General features: G+C 35.4%; 1 protein-coding gene across 1 annotated transcript in view; it reads left to right on the top strand.

The window, feature by feature from the left end:
* TDRD3 (tudor domain containing 3) overlaps positions 1-21,109 on the top strand; it is a gene marked incomplete at its 5' end in the record, with an annotated part of 202,067 nt that overhangs the window by 89,961 nt on the left and 90,997 nt on the right. The window contains 2 exons of the mRNA XM_079721579.1: positions 15,428-15,588; positions 19,780-19,921. Coding sequence (XP_079577705.1) covers positions 15,428-15,588; positions 19,780-19,921 — 303 coding nt within the window. The remainder of the gene's footprint in view (positions 1-15,427; positions 15,589-19,779; positions 19,922-21,109) is intronic.

Here is a 21,109-nt window from a genome sequence, read left to right as displayed (position 1 = left end):
CTAGGTATATTTTGATTTCTCCGTTGAATCTGAATGAGATCCTCTTCAGGTTGAGTAATCTTGGTTGTAGGTTCTTCCCTTTAATCACTTTAAATATATTGTGCCATTCCTTTCTGGCTTGTAGAATTTCTACCGAGAAATCAGCTGTTAACCTTACGGGAGTTCCCTTGCATGTTATTTGTTGTTTTTCCCTTGCTGCTTTCAATAATTTTTCTTTGTCTTTAAGTTTTGTCAGGTTGATTATTATGTATCTCGGCATGTTTCTCCTTGCGTTTATCCTGCCTGGGACTCTGCGCTTCCTGGACTTGGGGGCTGTTTCCTTTCCCATGTTAGGGAAGTTTTTGACTATAATATCTTCAAATATTTTCTCAGGTCCTTTCTGTCTCTTTTCTCCTTTTGGGACCCCCCTAATGTGAATGTTGGTGCATTTAATGTTGTCCCAGAGGTCACTTAGGCTGTCTTCATTTCTTTTCATTCTTTTTTCTTTATTCTGTTCCACAGCAGTGAATTCCACCATTCTGTCTTCCAGGTCACTTATCTGTTCTTCTGACTCAGTTATTCTGCTATTGATTCCTTCTAGTGTATTTTTCATTTCAGTTATTGTATTGTTTGTCTTTGTTTGTATGTTCTTTAATTCTTCTAGGTATTTGTTAAACATTTCTTGCATCTTCTCAATCTTTGACTCCATTCTTTTTCTGAGGTCCTGGACCATCTTCACTATCATTATTCTGAATTCTTTTTCTGGAAGGTTGCCTATCTCCACTTCATTTAGTTATTTTTCTGTGGTTTTATCTTGTTCCTTCATCTGGTACATAGTCCTCTGCCTTTTCATGTTGTCTTTCTTTCTATAAATGTGGTTTTCATTGCACAGGCTTCAGGATTGTAGTCCTTTTTGATTTTGCTGTCTACCCTTTGGCGGATGAGGCTATCTAAGAGGCTTGTGCAAGTTTCCTAATGGAGGGACTGCTGGTGGGTAGAGCTGGGTGTTGCTCTGGTGGCAGAGCTCAGTAAAACTTTAAACCACTTATCTGCTGATGGGCAGGGCTGAGTTCCCTCCCCGTTGGTTGTTTGGCCTGTGGCGACCCAGCACTGGAGGCGACAGGCTCTTTGGTGGGGCTAATGGCAGATCCAGGAGGGCTCACGCCAAGGAGTACCTTCCAGAACTTCTGCTGCCAGTGTCCTTTTCCCCGTGGTGAACCACAGCCACCCCCACCTCTGCAGGACACCCTCCAACACTAGCAGGTAGGTGTGGTTCATTCTCCTGTGGGTTCACTTCTCCTTCCCCCTGGGTCCACTTCTCCTTCCCCCTGGGTCATTATGCACACACTACTTTGTGTGTGCCCTCCAAGAGTGCAGTCTCTTTTTCCCCCTGTCCTGTCGAAGTCCTGCAATAAAATTCCGCTAGCCTTCAAAATCTGGTTCTCTGGGAATGCCTTCTCCTGTTGCCGGACCCCCAGGTTGGGAAGACTGATGTGGGGCTCAGAACCTTCACTCCAGTGGGTGGACTTCTGTGGTATAATTGTTCTCCAGTTTGTGAGTCACCCATCCAGTGGTTATGGGATTTGATTTTATTGTGATTGCGCCTCTCCTACTGTCTTGTTGTGGCTTCTCCTTTGTCTTTGGATGTGGTGTATCTTTTTTGGTGAGTTCTAGTGTCTTCCTGTCGATTTTGCAGCAGTTAGCTGTGATTCTGATGCTCTTGCAAGGGTGAGTGAGCGCACGCCCTTCTACTCTGCCATCTTCTCACAAAGTTTTATAAGTCGTCTCTTCAGAATTTCCTTTGAATGTAGCTAACAAAAAATATATATATAACTTAGAATATTTGAATCTAGAATTTTCTCTGCCAAATTTTATCCTTTGAAATATTTTTAATACTGATGTAGATTCAGTTTATACATAAGATGAAAAGATAGAAAATAAGCTCTGTTCACGTGAAACAGAAGTAGAGTGGGATATCCCCTTTTTGCTCTTCCCATTTATATTTTTCCTTCAGACGCCAAATATAATTCTCTTCACAGTATTCGTGAAAATGTTCTGAAAATTAATTTTAATAGAATTTTTAGAAGCCAACACACGGGAATTACTCATTTTATTTGCCTTTGGTTAAAACTTCATATATTATATAAAAACATAACTACTTTCAGGCAAAAGTAAATGTTTAAGGAATGTATTTTTGACATGAATTACTTGTGCGTCTATCTGTAAAATAAGACTAATACAGTAAAAGTTGCTTTATTTGTGCCTTTATTGGAAAGCTTTATTACCCGGCACTTTATCATGTTAATGGTGACAGAATCATTAAGACATAGGTCTAGACACTAAAATTATGTAATAGTTCTTATTTAAAATATATTTTAAATAAAAAATTTTACATAAATTTTATTTTAATCTGTGCATAAGATAAGCAGAGTATTTGAATAAGTAATCTTCCTGTTCCTTGAACATGTCAGATTTTGGTATAAAATAATATTATTTTCTAATTTTCTTTTAATAGTACAAAAATAATGAATGAAAGAAAGAACTGTATTACCTATTGATTTTCCAAATAGATCATACTAGAAACTAATTTTGCAAAAACTAATTTAGACAAAATTTAAAGTGTGAGATAGACTAGCTGTCCCAGGAAGCAGAGGCATGGTTTTGATGTGCTTCAGATATGATGTGGAGAGGGAGAATAAAACAGTAGGGGCTGGTAACATACTGGACAGATACAGATTTTAGAATTATTGGGCTAGATTTAAATCCTCATTCTTCTGCTTATTATGTTTTTGTGACTTCTGGTAGTTATTTAATCTTGCCAGATTTTAATTTTCTTATCATTCAAATATTATATCCCTTATGACATTGAAGAATTAAATGATGTAATCTATGTGACATCTTAAATGTAGCACAATGTGTATGGCAAATATTGAACATTATGGGACATTTAGGATGGTATTTTTGTCCTGGAGATCTAAGAGTGCATGTTTATTACCTCAGTTTGTTATCTTGTTACTTAGAGATCTCCAAGGGAATGCAGTAAATGAAGTAAGGCAAATGGATACTTCATTATTGACTGTATTTTAGCCCCAGCCCCTAATGCAGAACTTTATCACTTGAGCTAGGTTGATCTTAGTATAATAGAATCAAAATAGGTCAAATTCCTGCTCTATTTTTACTAAGTTCCATGCCTGCCTGTGATATTACCACTCCTAAGAGAGAAAGCCAAAGGAAAAAGAATTGGAGAGCATTTGCCCAGTGTTTAAGAAGCAAATCCTTAATAAGCAAGAGAAGAGAGGAGGCTGTCTTTTTAGAAGCTACTTCCATTAGTTTTGTGTGGGTCCTTTAAAAGAGCCGCAGTCCTGTGTCTTCTATCCCCCTTGGAAGCTTATTCATTAGGCCCCAGGCTCCATCCAATATACTAGAGATTCGGCAAGACAGAGCAGTAATCCTCCTTAGAAGTAGATTAAAGGAATGTAGAGAGGAGTCTTCAAACTTCTTCTCCTGAGAGGCCAAAAGTAAATGCTTACATGCTGTGTATTGTTATTATCATAATTAATAAGACTTAGATAACAGCATTTTCAGCATTTGGAAAGGAAGTGTGGAGAGAGCTATGATTCGGTAGCAGAGATGGTAAGTCTGTAGTTAGGAGAAGACAGTTAATCCTGGAACATTGTATTTACATCTGTTTTGTCCTAAGACAAACTGGGACCTTCAGAAGGGCATTGTCATTTGAAGTTTGAAACTGAAGTCTTAATAATTCTATTAGTTATCACTGATTATTTTATGAGGAAGTAGGATGGCCAAAAAAATACAAGTAACTTTGTTAGTAATTAATGTAATATTTCTGTTCACATTCTTTTCTCTTTCCTCCCATTCTCTTAATATTATTTTGCAGTTCCCATATTTTCTCCATAAGGTTGCTTGTAACCTTGATGCAAAGGTTTCAGACAAATTTAAAGAGTAGTGAGAGTGGGAAGATGACAGTTTTCTCCAGGGCTCTAAGCCTAAGCTAGATTTTCCCATAAGCAGTTTATGTTTGATTTTTAGGCCATAAAGGGTTTTAGAGTGGAGCAATATGTTCCAAGGAAGCTATATGCTGCAACTTCTGAGTTTTTCAGGGCAGGCTTTTTATATCTAGATATTACAAGGTCCTGGAATATTTAGCTTGCAAGGTAAAAATCATGGAAAGAAGTCATGGCAAAATGGAAGTAAAACTATGCTTCCTATAAAGCTGTTTAATATTTTTCATATTCTTCTCCAAGTTTAATATTTTGTTGTAGTTATTTTCATAGCTTTAGCCTCTGAACCAAGGTGTAGAAGTTAATTACAAAATATAGGTTAATGTAAAAATGCTTTATTACCAGTCCAGCTGTGTGAGGACTTTAATGCATTACTGTGAAGCCCTAACAGGAAAGGCTTTCCAGATCTGTGTTTATTTTTTTCATCTAAGTTTTAGGACTGACAGGTTGTATATGCATTTTTTTTTTTTTTTTCGGTACGCGGGCCTCTCAGTGTTGTGGCCTCTCCCGTTGCGGAGCACAGGCTCCGGACGCGCAGGCTCAGCGGCCATGGCTCACGGGCCCAGCTGCTCCGCGGCATGTGGAATCCTCCCAGACCGGGGCACGAACCCGTGTTGCCTGCATCGGCAGGCGGACTCTTAAGCACTGCGCCACCAGGGAAGCCCTGTATATTCATTTTTAAATGTGAAACTGTGATTAAAGGCCTAATTTTTCCGGATAGAATTGACCTTCTCAAAGCCTCAGCAACACCAACATCAACCACAAGATGGCTTCACTGCCTTAAAATTCAAACTGAATGCCCTCTCACCCTCAGACAATATAGAACTTGGATGTTTTCAGAAAAAAAATAATTGAAAAATGTTTTAAGTTAAATAAATTGTATGTTTTATATATGTTAATAAATAATACGATTTACCAGTGTTTCTTTTAGTGAGTTATTAAAATTAAACACGCACTTTTAATTTTAGAAAAATGGATTACTAAAATTCTGATATTACTGTGCTTTATTTACAAGCGCTTATTGGCAATTATTAGTAGGACTTCTGTGTAGTTTAAAAACAACTGCACAAAACAATATATAGAATATATATTAGATACTCTAATAATAATTGAAAAACAAACTGTTCACTTTTTTTTTTTTTTTCTGATTCTCCCAGAAAACGAAATGCTATAGCAGTGAAGGATGGAAATAGGCAAGTGACACATTGAAAGAAGTGTTACTTTTGACTGGAGTCCCACAATGTTTTTCTTGTAATTGATTGGCTGTAATTGCCCTGATTGAATAAGAGCAAATTACCTGCTGTGCTGTTACTTTGATGTATAAATTGATGTTTTTTCAGGCGATCTCAAGTTTGGGAAAACCTATTCAATATTATGTTGTCTTTTTGTCTATTACTAGACATTTATAATACCCTGTTTTTAAAATTTCTAAGGGGTAGAAACTTTTAGGTCTTCTAGTAGGTATACCATCATATTTATGATTCAGGAAGTTTTTCTTTTATTATTATTTATTTATTTATCCATTTAAACTCTCTTGATATATATGAATATCAATTGAAAATTTTGAGATCAGGATTAGGGACTACCTTCCCAGAGCTATTTCTGTCAATGTTCCTTTTGCTTTTAACCTGCTTTCTTCTTGACCTTTATTGGTATAAGCCCCTAACTTACCTGGGAGAACCCTGATTTTCAGTAAACACTTCTTCTCTTTCTCTTTATTGAGAACCTACTTTGTGCCAGGTCCCATGTTAAATAATCTGTGTAATCTTCAGAACAGCATTGAAAAATAGAAATCGTTACCAACCTCTGTTTTACTTTAGAGATGAGGGAACTGCAGCTTTTCTAAAATCATAGTCTTTTGTTGCTATAGGGCCTTAATAATTGCCATGTGAATGGAATGTTCTTCCCTCGGCTGTCAGGCAAACTGCTACTTAGTCTTCAAATTCCAACTTGAATGCCACTTCTCTTCTAATTTTCTTGACCTCTTTTGAACAGAATTAATTTTTAAGAGTTAATATTCCCACTGCCCTTTATACCTACATGTTTTTAGTATGTAACGAACTTTATCATAGTTTTGGAACGTATGAAACAAAGAAGACAGACTTTGGTGTGTGGCATATCTGAGTTTGAATTCTAATTCTACCTCTTACTGTCTGGGTAACCTCTGTCAAAATACTTTATCCTCTGCTCTCAATTTTCTCATTTAAGACACACAAATGGTCCTAATATACTTTTTAGTTCTGGAGGTTAATTAAATAACTTATGTAGGACTTCCCTGGTGGCGCAGTGGTTGAGAATCCGCCTGTCAATGCGGGGGACATGGGTTCGAGCCCTGGTCCGGGAAGATCCCACATGCCGTGGAGCCACTAAGCCTGTGCACCACAACTGCTGAGCCTGTGCTCTAGAGTCTATGAGCCACAACTACTGAAACCGTGTGCCTAGAGCCCATGCTCTGCAACAAGAGAAGCCACTGCAATGAGAAGCCCGTGCACCACAAAGAAGAGTAGCCCCCGCTTGCCACAACTAGAGAAAGCCCATGCGTAGCAACAAATACCCAATGCAGCCAAAAATAAAATAAATAAGTAAATAAATTTATTAAAAAAATAACATGTAAAAATCCTGCCACATTTTCTGGTGTATCTAGTAAGTGCTAAATAAATTATAGTAAAAACACAAGGTAACTTCTTTATCAAGCAATTTTTGAATGTATATATGTGCTAAGTGCAGGGGCTGCAGAGATCAATAGGACAGCCCCTGCCTTCTTGAAGCATATAGCCTAATAAGAGATCAAGAAACCAACAATGTCAGTATAGTGGAACAAATGCTATGTCAGAAGTACATACAAGGGAGGGGCAGCCATCTCAGCTTGTTAAGCTTAGTGAGATGAGGTGGAGAGGTTGCTTTTCTTGCTAGACTGTTAGTTTTTAGACTTGTAATTCTCAATAAGGGAATAATAGGTAAATCCCCATTTGGGGGCATATTTAACATCTTATGGTGGGAGAGTGTATCTGGTGTGTGTATAAAGGTTATATATGTATACACATGCATACACACACATGTATTCTTTATATTTAGAAAATAAAACTACCCCAAAAAAGGTATTTTATTATATAAACTATAGAAAATAAACCTTGACAAAATCTTCTTGCCTGGTAAGAATACATGGAAGATAAATAAGTTAACATTTATACTTCCTAGAACCTGAATTCTCTGCCTTTGTTTGGGGGAATTTTCCATTTTCAAAGTCTTGGTGGTGGAGAAGAAAATGCCGGATACTTTTTCCCTAGCCTCCTTTGCACCTATGCCGTGCATATGTACCTCAGCTTTACTAGTTCAAGTATAGCTGCATAGGACATGGGTTAGTCACACAAAAAAGCAGGAACTGTGGTGAATCTTCTCTGGTAGTGGCAGAAGCTACAGCAGGATTGAGTTTCTAGAGTAATAGCTGCCAACAGTGCTGGGGTCAGTGTCCAGGGCTAGTGAAATTGATAGTACAAGGTGTAGAGCTAGATGCTTGAGTGTGCTGGATCTAGCTTGTTCCAACTGATGAAGGCCGAACGTCAGCATCTCTTCCCTGTTTAGAGGTGAGTAGTTGAAATCAGCCATGGGAATTGGCAAATGCTACAAATTAGGGCTTCTTCTCTACCCTTCCTATCCCAAACTGTTTCATCAACATACTACTGCCATTAAACCAGTCTGTGGTTTGATTTTCACTGTTATTCTTGCTGTGAAGGCTACAGACTTAGTTCTCTAATACTCCTGACACTTCTGTGAACTACTCAATGCCTTAATTTCAAAATGTTACCTAAATTATTTGAGCAATTTTAATGTAATATTGGATATATACAAACATCTCTTTTGAAGCTTAAAAATGAGGTGAGCACCTGTGAAGCCTCAGCCTGTTGTAAGAACTAGAACGTTACAATACCATTGTGTGCTACCTCTTCCTCTCCCAAACACCAAAAAACGATTGTTGTGAATTTTGACTTTAGCTTTTCTTGACTTTTAGAAGAAATATTTTAGTTACATATGTAGTTATTTCTGTATAATATATTGTTTTTAAGAGAGAGTTTTTTTTTTTTTTTTAATTAATTAATTTATTTATTTTTGGCTGCGTTGGGTCTTGGCTGCTGCAATGGGCTTTTCTGTAGTTGCGGCGAGCAGGGGCTACTCTTACTTGTGGAGCGTGGGCTTCTCATTGCAGTGGCTGCTCTTGTTGCGGAGCACGGGCTCTAGGCACGCAGGCTTCAGTAGTTGTGGCACGTGGGCTCTAGAGTGCAGACTCAGTGGTCGTGACGCATGGGCCTAGTTGCTCCGCAGCATGTAGGATCTTCCCGGACTAGGGCTCGAACCCATGTCCCCTGCATTGGTAGGTGGATTCTTAACCACTGCGCCACCAGGGAGGTCCTACTGTTTTGTTTTTAAGCTTTACAAAATGTTAACAGATTGTCTGCTGTAACTTGCTTTTATCATTCGTGTGATGGCTGTAACATGTGTCCATGTTGTATATACCCAATATTCATTCATTTTCACTTTTATATAATATTAAGCTATCTAAATATACCATAATTTACTTATTCATTCTCCTGTTGATGGACATTTAGATGTGTTTCTTTTTCCCTTCTTTTTTTTCTTTAAATAATAGATGCACTACTACTACGTCTAGGAACAAACTTGTATATTTTTTCTGATGCATGTGTGTAAGAGTTTCTTTAGGGAATATAACCAGGAATTGAATTATTGTATGCTAGAGTAAGCCAGTGTTCAACTTTACCAGATAATGCCAAATTATTTTTCAAAGTGGTTGTACCAATTTGTATTACCTTCAGTAGTGTACGTGAGATCCCATTGATCCATGTCTTTTGTGGCACTTGATATTATCAAATTTTTCTAATCTTTTGGTTGTAACATACATTATTCTTCCTCAGGCTATTCTGTCCCTGATGACCACCTTCTCTAATATACATTTTAGAATCAAATGATCAAGTTTCTTAAAATGGGTCAGAGTTTTGAATGAAATTGCATTGAATGTGCATATCAGCTTAAAGACAATTGACATCTTTATGATAACTAATTACAAGTGAAATGCTGGTAAGCTGCCTCTCTGAAGAGGAAAAAATAAAGCCCTAATATATAGTAGTTGCCACTATTTGTAGTATAAAAATTCCTGCAGAGGCTGATTATAAGCTATTATACTATGAAATCACCAAAGCTGGAATTAGGAAGAAGTGCTCATAACAGGCACTTGTGAACTGGCCTGAGCTGGCTTCAGCACACCTTTGGATGTATCTCTTCATTTATTTAGTTTTGTCCATAAAGTTTTATAATTTATTGAAATTATACAGGTTGTGTATCTATATGCAAGCTTTATGCTCGGAACTTCCTATTTTTGTTGTTGTAAATGGTGTTTTTTAAAAAAATTACTCTTTTTTTCTTTGTTAGGGGTACATAAAAAGGTAACCAATAATTGTATACTAATCTTAAATTTGCTATCTTGTACTTATTATTCTTAATAATATATCTGTATATTCTTTTACGTTTTCTCTATAAATATGCCTTTTGTTGACACTTCACATGAATGGGATCACACAATATATACTTTGTTGTATCTGGCTTCTTTCACTTACTGTCATGTTTTTGAGGTGAATCCATGATGTAGCATGTATCAGTAGTTTGTTACTGTTTATTGCTGAGTAGTATTCCATTGTATGGACTTTACTTTTTCCTTTCCATTCTCTAGTTGATGGACATTTAGATTGGTATGCATAGGTCTCTTATTGTTTTTTCATTGCTACTGAAAGTATGTTTGTGTTTTTATTATTATTATTACTCCTTAGATTGTTTATTTGCATTATTACTCTTTGCTTCCTGGTCAGTCTTGCTCAGTATCAGTTTCATCAGTCTTTGCAAAGAACCAACGCTAGACTTTGTTAACCCTCTTTATTGTATTTTTAGTTTGCTATCTCATTAATTTATCTTTATTTTCTTGTTTCTTGTACCTTATTTGAACTCATTCTGTTGTTCTTTTCCCAACTTGTTAGTTCGACTCATTTACTTTGTTTTCTAATATAAGCATCTCGAGGCTATTAATTTTTCTTCTACCATTGCTTTAACTATATCCCAAAGGTTTTACACATGGTATTTTCATTCAGTCCTAAATATTTTTCAGTTTATATTAAGATTTCTTCTTTGTTTTAATAATAGAACATTATCTTTTTTCTTTTTGTTACAGATTTCTAATTCAGTTGTATTGTGGTCAGAGAATTTGGACTGAAAGATAGCTGTATTTGAAATTTTATAGACGCTTACATTATGGCTTGATATATGTTTATATGTCACATGCTTGCTTAAGGGGAATATTTTTTCCCTAGTTGTTAGGTTCACAGTTCTATATAAATTCTCTAGATTAGGCTTATTGCTTTATAGTCTGTGTTTGATAATTCCAAATTCTCAACTCCTTAGAGTCTTAAATTTTTTTTAAAAATTAATATTTTTATGCTTCTCAGATTTTGTAGCTTATTTCCTTGTATCATATTTTCTTGTAATTTTATATTTCTTTATCTTTCTGCATGGAAATCTTGGGCACCTGAATCAGGAAAGCTGATAGAAAGGATTGTGGAGCTAGTGTGGTGCTACTAACTGACAGTGAGTTGAGATTCTGGCTAAGGTTAACTTTGCTACTTTTCCACAAGCCGAAAGCTGAGGCTCTCAATTGCAGTGTTGTTTTGATCAGAAGCAAACATAGATTTTCTCTGGAGGAAAATGTCCTCCAGATTGAGGCTTACCATAGATGCCTGCATGGGTGACATGGGGAAAGTTCTGAAATTTCTAACATTATAATAAACAATTCTCTTTTGTTCCAGTTTTCTTGAGTCTGATACTATCCTTAGGATGGTACAGGGTGTGACAAATGATACTTTTTATCTGATTTCTTCCTGTCTCACCGCCATGTTTATTAATATCAAATTTTGTTAAAATGATACTGAGTTATTTCAACAGAGCAAAGAAGTAGATGAGAAAGAGGGCGTCATAAAAATTTATCCTTCAGGCTTTTAAAGCAGCTGTAGGCAGACCACTATTTCATATTCCAAGGCAACTTACTTGAATCATTACCCAGTTGCTTGGATCCTCAGGTAGAGATGTGAATAGTGCAGCAAAAACTTCTCTTGATATAAATATAGTGGATGAAAAAATGAGCCCTAGAAAATCTCTACTGAAGCCACTGGAAATGCTTTTGGAAGTAGTAACAGTAAAGAAATAAATTATGATTTTAAGTACTTAAAAAGGACTGCGGAGAATGAAACTTTTTTATTCTCTTAATTTTAACCCACTTTGCAATAATGATGGAAGATTTATCAGAACTTAATCATATTCATAGATTCCTTCTGAGTATATGACCCCGTTTCTAGGGTTGATGGAAAATGTGATGCTTATGCTGTTAGGTATAGATAGAGTGAGAAGTTTATTTCTCAAGGAAACTGATAAGATTATAAAAAGAAATGGCTGGCAGATTTTTCATAGTATCATAGAATGTCTAAATTTAGATAGTTTCTTGATTCCTCAAAAATTCTCAGTTTTAACTGTTTATTAGGTGTGATCAGACTATAGATAAGTGGTTCCATGTCATCCAAACTTTGGAGAGTCTGATTGTAAGCAAGAATGTTATTTAATATGATCAATAAATTAATAAACTAATATAGTCATTTAAATCTGACATTCCATATCAATTGATATGACTAGCTAGGAGTTCAGATGATAGAGAGGTCCACCTACCTAGGGAAAGGAAGGAATGAAGCCTGGATGACTTTTTCTGGCCCCAGAGAATCTGGTGTATACTTGATATTGTTTATTAGAATTAAAGATCTTCAGCTCCGTGGTTTGTGACCACCTAGAGGGCTGAGATAGGGAGGGTGGGAGGCAGGGAGATGCAAGAGGGAAGAGCTATGGGAACATATGTATATGTATAGCTGATTCACTTTGTTATAAAGCAGAAACTAACACACCATTGTGAAACAATTATACTCCAATAAAGATGTTGAAAAAAAAAAGAATTAGAGATCTTTCTTCTAACCTATTTAAATTTTTTACAATAATTTCTTTTACTTGCTCCTTATTGCTCATGTAAAGGTGAAAGTCAGACATTAAAGAAATCTTGGGCAAAATTAATCCTTGATTTTTATTATTTTCATTTAAATATGATATCTTTTTTCACTTTGGGGTTGCTCTTGACACTAGATGAACAAGGATTTTGAAGTTAATTCTCATTCAGTTTTGTGGATGCTTTTAGATGATTTTAGATTCAGTGTTAAAGTTAGGATTTAGGATCTTAACATTTTATTCTACTATTTGTGTTTTATTTAGATCCAGTACTTCCCTATTTATTTTTTGACTACAGAGGATAATAAACTGAATATTGTAAACATAATAATGAAAAAAAATGTTATATCTGCAATTTTACTTATAGAATCTTTCTGAATTGTGGTACTAGTCTAAAGCCCTGTTGATTCAAATTGAGAATTGATTATAAAAAGACTGTGTGCAATTTGGGAGTTTCTAAGGAGAGTCTAATAAATAGTACCTTCTTTTTTACTTTGGTTCTGAATCGATTGATAAAGAAGTGGCAGATGTGGGCCAAAGTATGAGCTTTACTACTGATAAAAATTAATTTGGAAGATATGGCTTGGTGGGAGAGCCAAATGGATGCATTAATTGAACCACAAACCTGACAGATTTGTACACTCACTTATTGCAGTGCCAATCCAGTGAAGAGGCTGAGTAGGTACCTCCTCCTCAGGGTCCCTACCTAGATCCCAAGAAAGGAAGGGTGAGGATGAGCCCAAAATATACAGTATATTCTTCCCAATCAGATAAGTCATTTCATAAGTGGGTGTGTTAGTTTCCTGAGGCTTTTGTAACAAACTCCCACAAACTTGGTGGCATAAAACAAGAGGAATTTATTCTTTCACAGTTCTGTGGGACAGAAGTCTAAAATCAAGGTGTCAGCAGGGTTGGTTCCTTTCGGAGGCTCTGAAGGACAGTCTGTTTCATACCCCTCTCATAGCTTCCAGTAGCTGTGGGCAGTCTTTGGTGTTCCTTGGCTTGTAGATGTGTAACTCCAATTTCTGCCCCCATTTTTTTCTTCCCATGGCCTTTATACCCAGTGTCTTTGTGTTTATTTCCCCTCTCTTCTAAAGAAGCTCATCATTGTATTTCTCCTAATCCAGGTCCATCTCATCTTTAGATACTGATCTTAATTAGGTATGCCAAGTCCCTTTTCACAAATAGTGTTATGTTTACAGGTTCCAGGTGGACATATATCTTTTGGCAGGGCCACTATTTAATTCACTAAAAGGGATGGAGAGGCCAGGAGTTGGAGTAGTTAAATAAGTAAACTTGCTGCTTGCTAGGAAACATCAAGATCTGGGAGCAGGTGTTCCTCCCTAGCATTCCTTGCTTTTTGTTCTCATGGTCAACCAGTTGTAGGAGATCAGCAAAAATGGTCCTGTTCCCCCCTCTGTGATTGCATTGTTGGCATTATCTTCAATTTGTGTTTCTTTGGCAGAATCTTTTAAAGCCACTTGTCCATTTTGTGATCAGTAATGGTTAAAACTAGGTAATATCTGTATATCCATTTAACTGCACACAAATAAATGTCAGTTTGTCACAATACATTGAAAGCAAACAAACTAGTGAAGGTGCCATGTCAACACCCTTGAGATGTAGATTTCCCCAAATTCTATAAAGATGCCTTGTGACCTGTATGTCATATGGACTGAATGAGAGTGCCTTTGTTGCTCTGATTATGAAGTAGTAGGAACATTTAATTTCTTTCTTACTAAGAATTAAATAGAAACAATTGTTTTCCTCCCACACTTCAATGGATGTACACTCCCTAGTATCATTGTGGAACACATAAGTCTAGATCACCACTGGTTGTCTAATAGAACTTTTTGCAGTGATGTAGGACAGTCTGTATACGTGTTGTGCAGATATGGAACACTCAGAATGTGACCAGTGTGACTGAAGAATTGAATTTTAATTTCACTCATTTTTAATTAATTTAAATGTAAATTTAAAGAGTTATATGTGGTTAGTAAAGCAAAGGCTAAATATTTGTCAGTGTCTAGGCTAAAAATATTGGGAGTAGTAGAATATAGAGAATGATGAACATTATAAGAACCGTTAACATGCCTCTGGTTTAATTTAAATGTCTTTATTTTAATGGCATTAGCAAAAGTAAAAGAAAAAGTTTATCCTGAATTAGTAGCTTATCTACATTTGTTAAAGGTTTTAGACTTATTTCAACTTAGAATTTTTTTTTCATACTTGAAAATTAGATGTAAGTTTCATATCTTTTCTCTAATTATATTCTCTACGGCAAATTTATAACAAAATTACTCCTTTTCAGGAAAGATACTGGTAAATATGAAGTGGAAATTTCACAACCTGGGAACATGCTTACTCAAGAAATTGTGTAAATGTTATTTCACATTTCTTTTTGCTGAAAATATAAATTAAACTAATGCATACAGAAAGATTTTACTTAAAAGGCTATAACAAAAAGCTTTTTTTTTCTTTGTAAGTGTGATACTACTTAATGGATATAATATTTTATAATGTAGAAAGTGTTACTTTATGTTAAATTTATTTTTCAGACATGTAAGCAGATTTTGCTCTCATTCCCCAGTTATACCATAAGTGTTTTATTATATAAAAACTTTTAACTTAATATTCAATAGCTAGTTAGCCTATCAATTTTCTTTTTGTCTTTGATTAAAATATGGCTAGATAGGACGTGTATTCTCCTTACTGCCAATGCATAACAGCATAGCATTAAACTCATTTAAAAAGGAAATGTGCCAATAAGTCAAGTATAGTTCACACTTCTTAGATTTTATGTAGTTTAAGTTTTGGAATATATATTTTTTTAATGCCAGAGGAAGGTGTACTTTAAACTTGATGTTTTTGAGCAGAAAACATTCCTTTCAACTGCTGCTGTAAAGTTGATGTCCCTTAAAAAATTACCAAGTTCTTTAATTCTAGAATGTCTGTTAATGTACATGGGTGGAACGGGGTGGGGGGGTATGTGTGAACAATTTAGAGCACATAAGACTGAAAACATCTTTTAATATACCTTTAATTCAGAAAAATAGCTTTTTCCCTGAAGTTTTTTCCTGTTATTTTCTGAAAATGAATGTCAGAATTATATTAAAAAAATTCTTCAGGAGACTTTTTTGAAGTTTTATCTTTAAATACAAAAGAAAATAAAACCCACCCTGATGTGTGTAACAGTTTAAATTTTGAACTTATTTAATTGAAGTTATCATTATAAATGATAAAGTATAACCATTAAGGAAAAGAGAAACATTTTAAGTGAAAACAAAGCTATGGCTAAAAGTGATATTTATTCCTTTGTCTTTTGACAGCTTGAAGGTCCATGTGTTTTGCAAATTCAAAAAATTCGCAATGTTGCTGCACCAAAGGATAATGAAGAATCTCAGGCTGCCCCAAGAATGCTGCGTTTGCAGATGACTGATGGTCATATAAGTTGTACAGCAGTAGAATTTAGTTACATGTCAAAAATAAGGTAATTGGCACTTTATGGTGTATATTTGTTATAAGTGTTTAAAGGTACTGTTCACATTGGATTTTGTTTTTAAGACCTTTGAAAACAAGGAATGAACTCTTAAGTGCATGTTACAGTTTTCCAGAATAAATTAAAGTTTGTATTTTTACTTTATCTGTAAAGAAAAATAGTTTAAAATGGAGTTAGTTGCTCCTTACTTTTAAAGTTAATAATTAAAAACAGAAATTTAAGGTGTTCTTACATGGAAAGTAAGCTTTTCAATTTTATCACTAAATTTTAGGTCATTAAAATTTTTTCAGAACAAAAATTTCTTTAAATATGTTACAATTTCTTCCTTGACAGTTAGTTTTATCCATTCCACTGTTTAGCAGTCTAGAAAAGTTATAAGCAAATGGGTTTTCTTGGGGAAAATGATTGAAGCTAGAGGGGTTTGTATGCCACCCCACTTTCTAAGAGGAGGAAGAACTCCATAAGGAAAAATTTTCCAAATCTTTGTTTTGGCTATTTTTCATAAGAGGTTTTTAGAGTCATGCCTGTTGGAATGGAGAAAAGCAATGAGAAGCAAGAGAAAGTGTCACCTTTATTCTCAGTGTCCCCATTAGATCAGTTTAAACTCTGTTTTCTGAGATGGGAATTTTCATTGGACATTTGCAAACCCAGCCCCCCTTTTCTTAGTCATTTTATATGCTGTGTTTGCTGCTCAGGGTCCTTTGAGCTTTTTCATTTAGTGTAAATGCCTAGACCCTGCTTCTCTCCTGCCCAAGAATTTATTCCAGCCTCTTTATTCGGTGCTGGAGGGACAAAGGTATTTAAAAAGAATTTAGATTTTGTCTCCAAGTAGCTTATATGACAACAAGGTAAGCACACAGCATACAGATTACAATAAATAAATCAACTGAAATGAATAGGAGTTCAGAAAATTACCTTTACCTGGGGGAGTCAGGAATGGGACTTAAAATATGAACAGGTGTTTTAAGAGAGACGAGGGGGGAATAGCACATGCAAAGACATGGTACCCTGATAGCAGATGAGTGAAAAGTTACACTTGGAGGAGCATAGGTGATTGGCATTGTGGTATGTGGGAGGAGATGTGGTAGGTTGAGGCCTTGTATGCCATGTTCAATGATTTCTTTTTTTCTTCCTTCAACTAGTGTCTGCCTTTAGTGAGGGAGGCTCCTTCCTTAGAAGATATATTTATTCGTCTAAAATGTTGATTTTCATATACAAAGGGGAATATATTGACTTTGTGATTATGTTGCCTTTTTTTTGAAGAGTAGAAAGAGTCCTACTTTTATGGAGAAACTTCCATAAAAGGAAGTGCAGCCTTTCCTCCTTTGACAAATTTAATCAGATCCCCTCCAAGGGAGTTCACAGATGCCTGAGAAGAAAGACTCGCCATGTAATGGCTCATTCTCTCATTTTACTGCTGTATATTTCTCTGAGGTAAATGAAAACACAGGATCAACCCAGAGATGAGGGTCCCTTACACTGTTTTCTTTTGTTGAATTTATTACAGTTTGACAGTTGGAAAAAAAAATGTTGCTACTTTCTCATTCACTCATCATTGGAGTAGCATGTCTACTTTTGGTGCTGTAAAAACAACAGCTTACAGAAGTGTTCTCACATATGAACAATTTGGGAGACCATTTTCAAAATAAGTTTGGTTATTGGTTATCTTAGAAGGAAGGTAAAAGAACTCACTAGAGAGGATAAACCAAGAACTGGTGTAGAATGTGTTTTCTCTACTGGACATTGCATTTCTCTGGGGTGCTTCTTTACATTCATCTATCCTACCTCCAGCCCCACTTCTCACTGTATTTTTGTTTTTGTTCTGCTTTTTTTTTTTTAATTTCAATGAAAAGAGAATAAAGGAACTTTGGAGTGTGAATAAGTATTAATTAAGTCACAGTATGCTCTCTGAGTAAGAGTTAGTTATGGCCCTGAAGGTGATGTAATAAAAATAATATTAAAATTTTAGCACCTATTTATTCTTTTGTGGGAATAGAACTATAATTTAATTTGGTGAATAGAACTCTTTATCAATTATCTTAATGCAATTGTATGTCCAACTTCAAGTAATTCACCATGTTTTCCTTCTTAACCTGTTAGAGAAAGAGTTTGGGAAAGGTACAGTTACTTTACATAAAAAATTAGCTCATTTTGATTAGCTTTTAGTTTTAAAAATCACAACTTAAATGCCCCTGTAATTTGCTTGCTATTTTTTAAGGTCTTTTGTAGTTTCTTATGTTGATAATTTATGTTTTTTACATTTTCATTTCATTTCCAATTTACTAATGTGTTAGAAATTATTGGCAAAAAATGGTTTTAAAGAATGCATATTGGTCTTATATAAATGATGTAATTCATTAATAATTTCTTTAGAGGTAAAGAGTATAGCAGCCTAGTACCCTTGGCGCTTAGTTTTTTTATTTATCCCTAAATGATGACTATAGAGTTAGAAAATCTGTATCTGCTGATTACCTGGAATTGGGAAAAACTTTACTTAGTGTAAGTGTATTCAGTTGTTGCTGATCTTGAAGTTTGATTAGACGGTGTGGTAAGTTGCCTACATTTACCACCACACAGCTCTCTACTTAAGAGTTAGGTTAGGCAAGGCTGTCCATGACCATTTGTTTTCTAAGTTACATAAGATGACTAAGAATGATTAAGCTTGGAGTCCTCAGAATAATTTTTACCAGATAATGTCTTACTCCATATGGGCTCTTTGAAACCGTAAAAATAGGCATATTCTACTTCTTCTTGTTAATAACTATTTTATCAACCGTCTTTCTTAAAAATAGACCAGAGATAGCAGTGCTTTCATTGATTTGCTATTGCACTTATCAGCACATGGTGAATTTTATGAGCTTTTAAAAATGTGACAATGTGAAGTCTTTCAGCATGATTTTCTAATTTATCCGAAGTGTTTTAGGACTATCTTTATTCCTATTTGGAGTTCTTTACCCCTTGCTATATGTACGAAGAGATGCAGTGGATCTTGGTATATGTGCTTTTACTTTAGAATAAACCTATGTGATGAAATGGATTTCTTCTACGGTTTCCTTTATTAAAAGATTGATAGGGCTTCCCTGGTGGCGCAGTGGTTGAGAGTCCGCCTGCCGATGCAGGGGACACGGGTTCGTGCCCCGATCCTGGAAGATCCCACATGCCGCGGAGCGGCTGGGCCCGCGAGCCATGGCCGCGGAGCCTGTGTGTCCGGAGCCTGTGCTCCGCAACGGGAGAGGCCACAGCAGTGAGAGGCCCGCGTACAGCAAAAAAAAAAAAAAAAAAAAAAAAGATTGATAGGAGGGTAAACATCTTTTCTCTGGTTTTTGTAAAAGGGGTCATGGTGTTATAGTGTTTGCCCCATATCTGATAATGTTAAACCTATTATGAAAAAAATACTTTTGAAGTCAGTATGCTTTAGAGCAAATAACTCTCATCTGATCTTTAACTGGATAGTTAACCAAAAAGAGCATTGTTTCATGTGGATTACAGTAACTCATATAGGTGTTAAATGTCTAAGATTATTACTGGTTTGATATCTTCTGTATTGAAATTTAATTTTATAACATAGTATATCTTTGCAATAATGCACAAAGCTCAGAGGGGGAAAAAAGGGCAAATCTTACATTTATACAACATGGCATGGTTGAGAAAGTACTTTCATATCTTTTATTCAATTTATCTTTACCATAAGTTTGTGAGCTGTGATTTTTATTATCCAGATATTTTTTATTTGTTTGTTTGTTTGTTTACTGACTTACTTATTTTTTATTTATTTATTTATTTTGGCTGCTCCGGGTCTAGTTGCGGCACACAGGATCTTCGTTGCAGCATGCAAACTCTTAGTTGTGGCATGCATACAGGATCTAGTTCCCCGACCAGGGATCAAACCTGGGCCCCCTGCATTGGGAGCACCGAGTCTTACCCACTGGACCACCAAGGGGGAAGTCCCTATCCATATTTTTTTACATATAGAAAAAAATTAAGGTAGAAAATGACAGTCTTGTACCTGGTCTTTTGACTTCCTCCCTGATGACCTATTCACGCTATATAGCCAGTCACCTGAAAAATAGTTTTCACATTAGTGCATTTTGAAGAATTTTACCAGGTCGCAGTATAAGACTGAATTCCAGTTTGGGGAAGGAGCTTAAATGTGTTTTAACTCTTTTTTTCCCTTTGCTTTAGCCTGAACACACCACCTGGAACTAAAGTTAAGCTTTCAGGCGTTGTGGACATAAAAAATGGATTCCTGCTCTTGAATGATTCTAACACCACAGTTCTTGGTGGTGAAGTAGAACACCTTATTGAGAAATGGGAGTTACAGAGAGTAAGTGTAAACTAAGAATGGTTTGAACTTTTAAAACACTATACTCTTTTTATTGTATTCTCTGTTTTAAGGGACCTTCCTATAATGGATCGTAAAATTAGTTCTTTATGCCAGAGTTGAATAGAATGGAACACAGTGATCTTTACAGAAACTATCTACCTTTGTTTAAGCATATTGTTCTTCTAAAACAGATGTCATTTTCAGTATTTGTTACATCTTATTACTTATTTTAAAGGCCATTCTTTACTGATGAGTTTTCAAAACTGCCAAGATACCAGTTGTAAGATATGTGTAATGTATCTGTATATAATTCTTTCTTCAGAAAACAAGTGTTTGTGCATATATATGAATAATGTATGTGTATTTGTCTTATTTACACACACACACACACACACACACACACAGATACAAGTGAAAGCAAATTAGAATTTCACTATAATGAAAGGGTTCTTGTTGCATTTGTCTTCCTAGTCACATTAGTTGATGTTTTCACCATTTATGTTAACAGTATCTTCATCCTCCTAGTCATCTAGGTTATCTAGTAATTGTCCTTCTACTTTGCTTCTAGCCACCAGTTTTATTGATCCTCTGCAGTCAGATTTCTTGTCAATCCCTTGCTCTCAGGTTCCATTGCCATTATTGTAGTTTAAGTCTCTGGCCTGGACTACTTGCAGTAGCCTTTTAACTGGTTCCACCATATACCCTTTCTCCATCTTCTAACTTATTGTACTTCTGCCAGATTATCTTCAACATAATTCAGACCATGCTACACCCTGCTTTTATTTCACATACCTTAATCTGAGATTCAGGTCATTTATAATTTAGCCCTAGTTCCAGCTTACCTTTTCAACTTTCTTAATTTTTTCACATAGGTTTTGTTTTAGCTAAATGGAACTACTTACTCTTTATTTGATTCTCTAAGCTTTCCTCAGTTGCACTTTTGAAAAAGAAAAAAGATTTTCCCACTTTTAAGACATTTATCTTAGTTTCTCTCTCATCCCCATGCTTTTAGACTCAAAACAAGTGCTCGTTTTTTTCACAAAATGAAATAATTGCTCCTTTATTGAATTCTTAGAATACTTTATTCATTGTATTAAGAAGTATATTACTTTTATCTAGCACTAAAATTATATTTATTTCTTACCTCCTTTGATTGTAAGCTTTTTGAGGTCAGAATTCTTGTTTGTG

This window comes from Hyperoodon ampullatus (assembly GCF_949752795.1).
Source record: "Hyperoodon ampullatus genome assembly, chromosome: 16".
In the NCBI taxonomy this organism is placed as follows: Eukaryota; Metazoa; Chordata; class Mammalia; order Artiodactyla; family Ziphiidae; genus Hyperoodon; species Hyperoodon ampullatus.
Note: the sequence above shows the minus strand (reverse complement) of the source record. Positions and strands in the feature narration are given on the sequence as shown.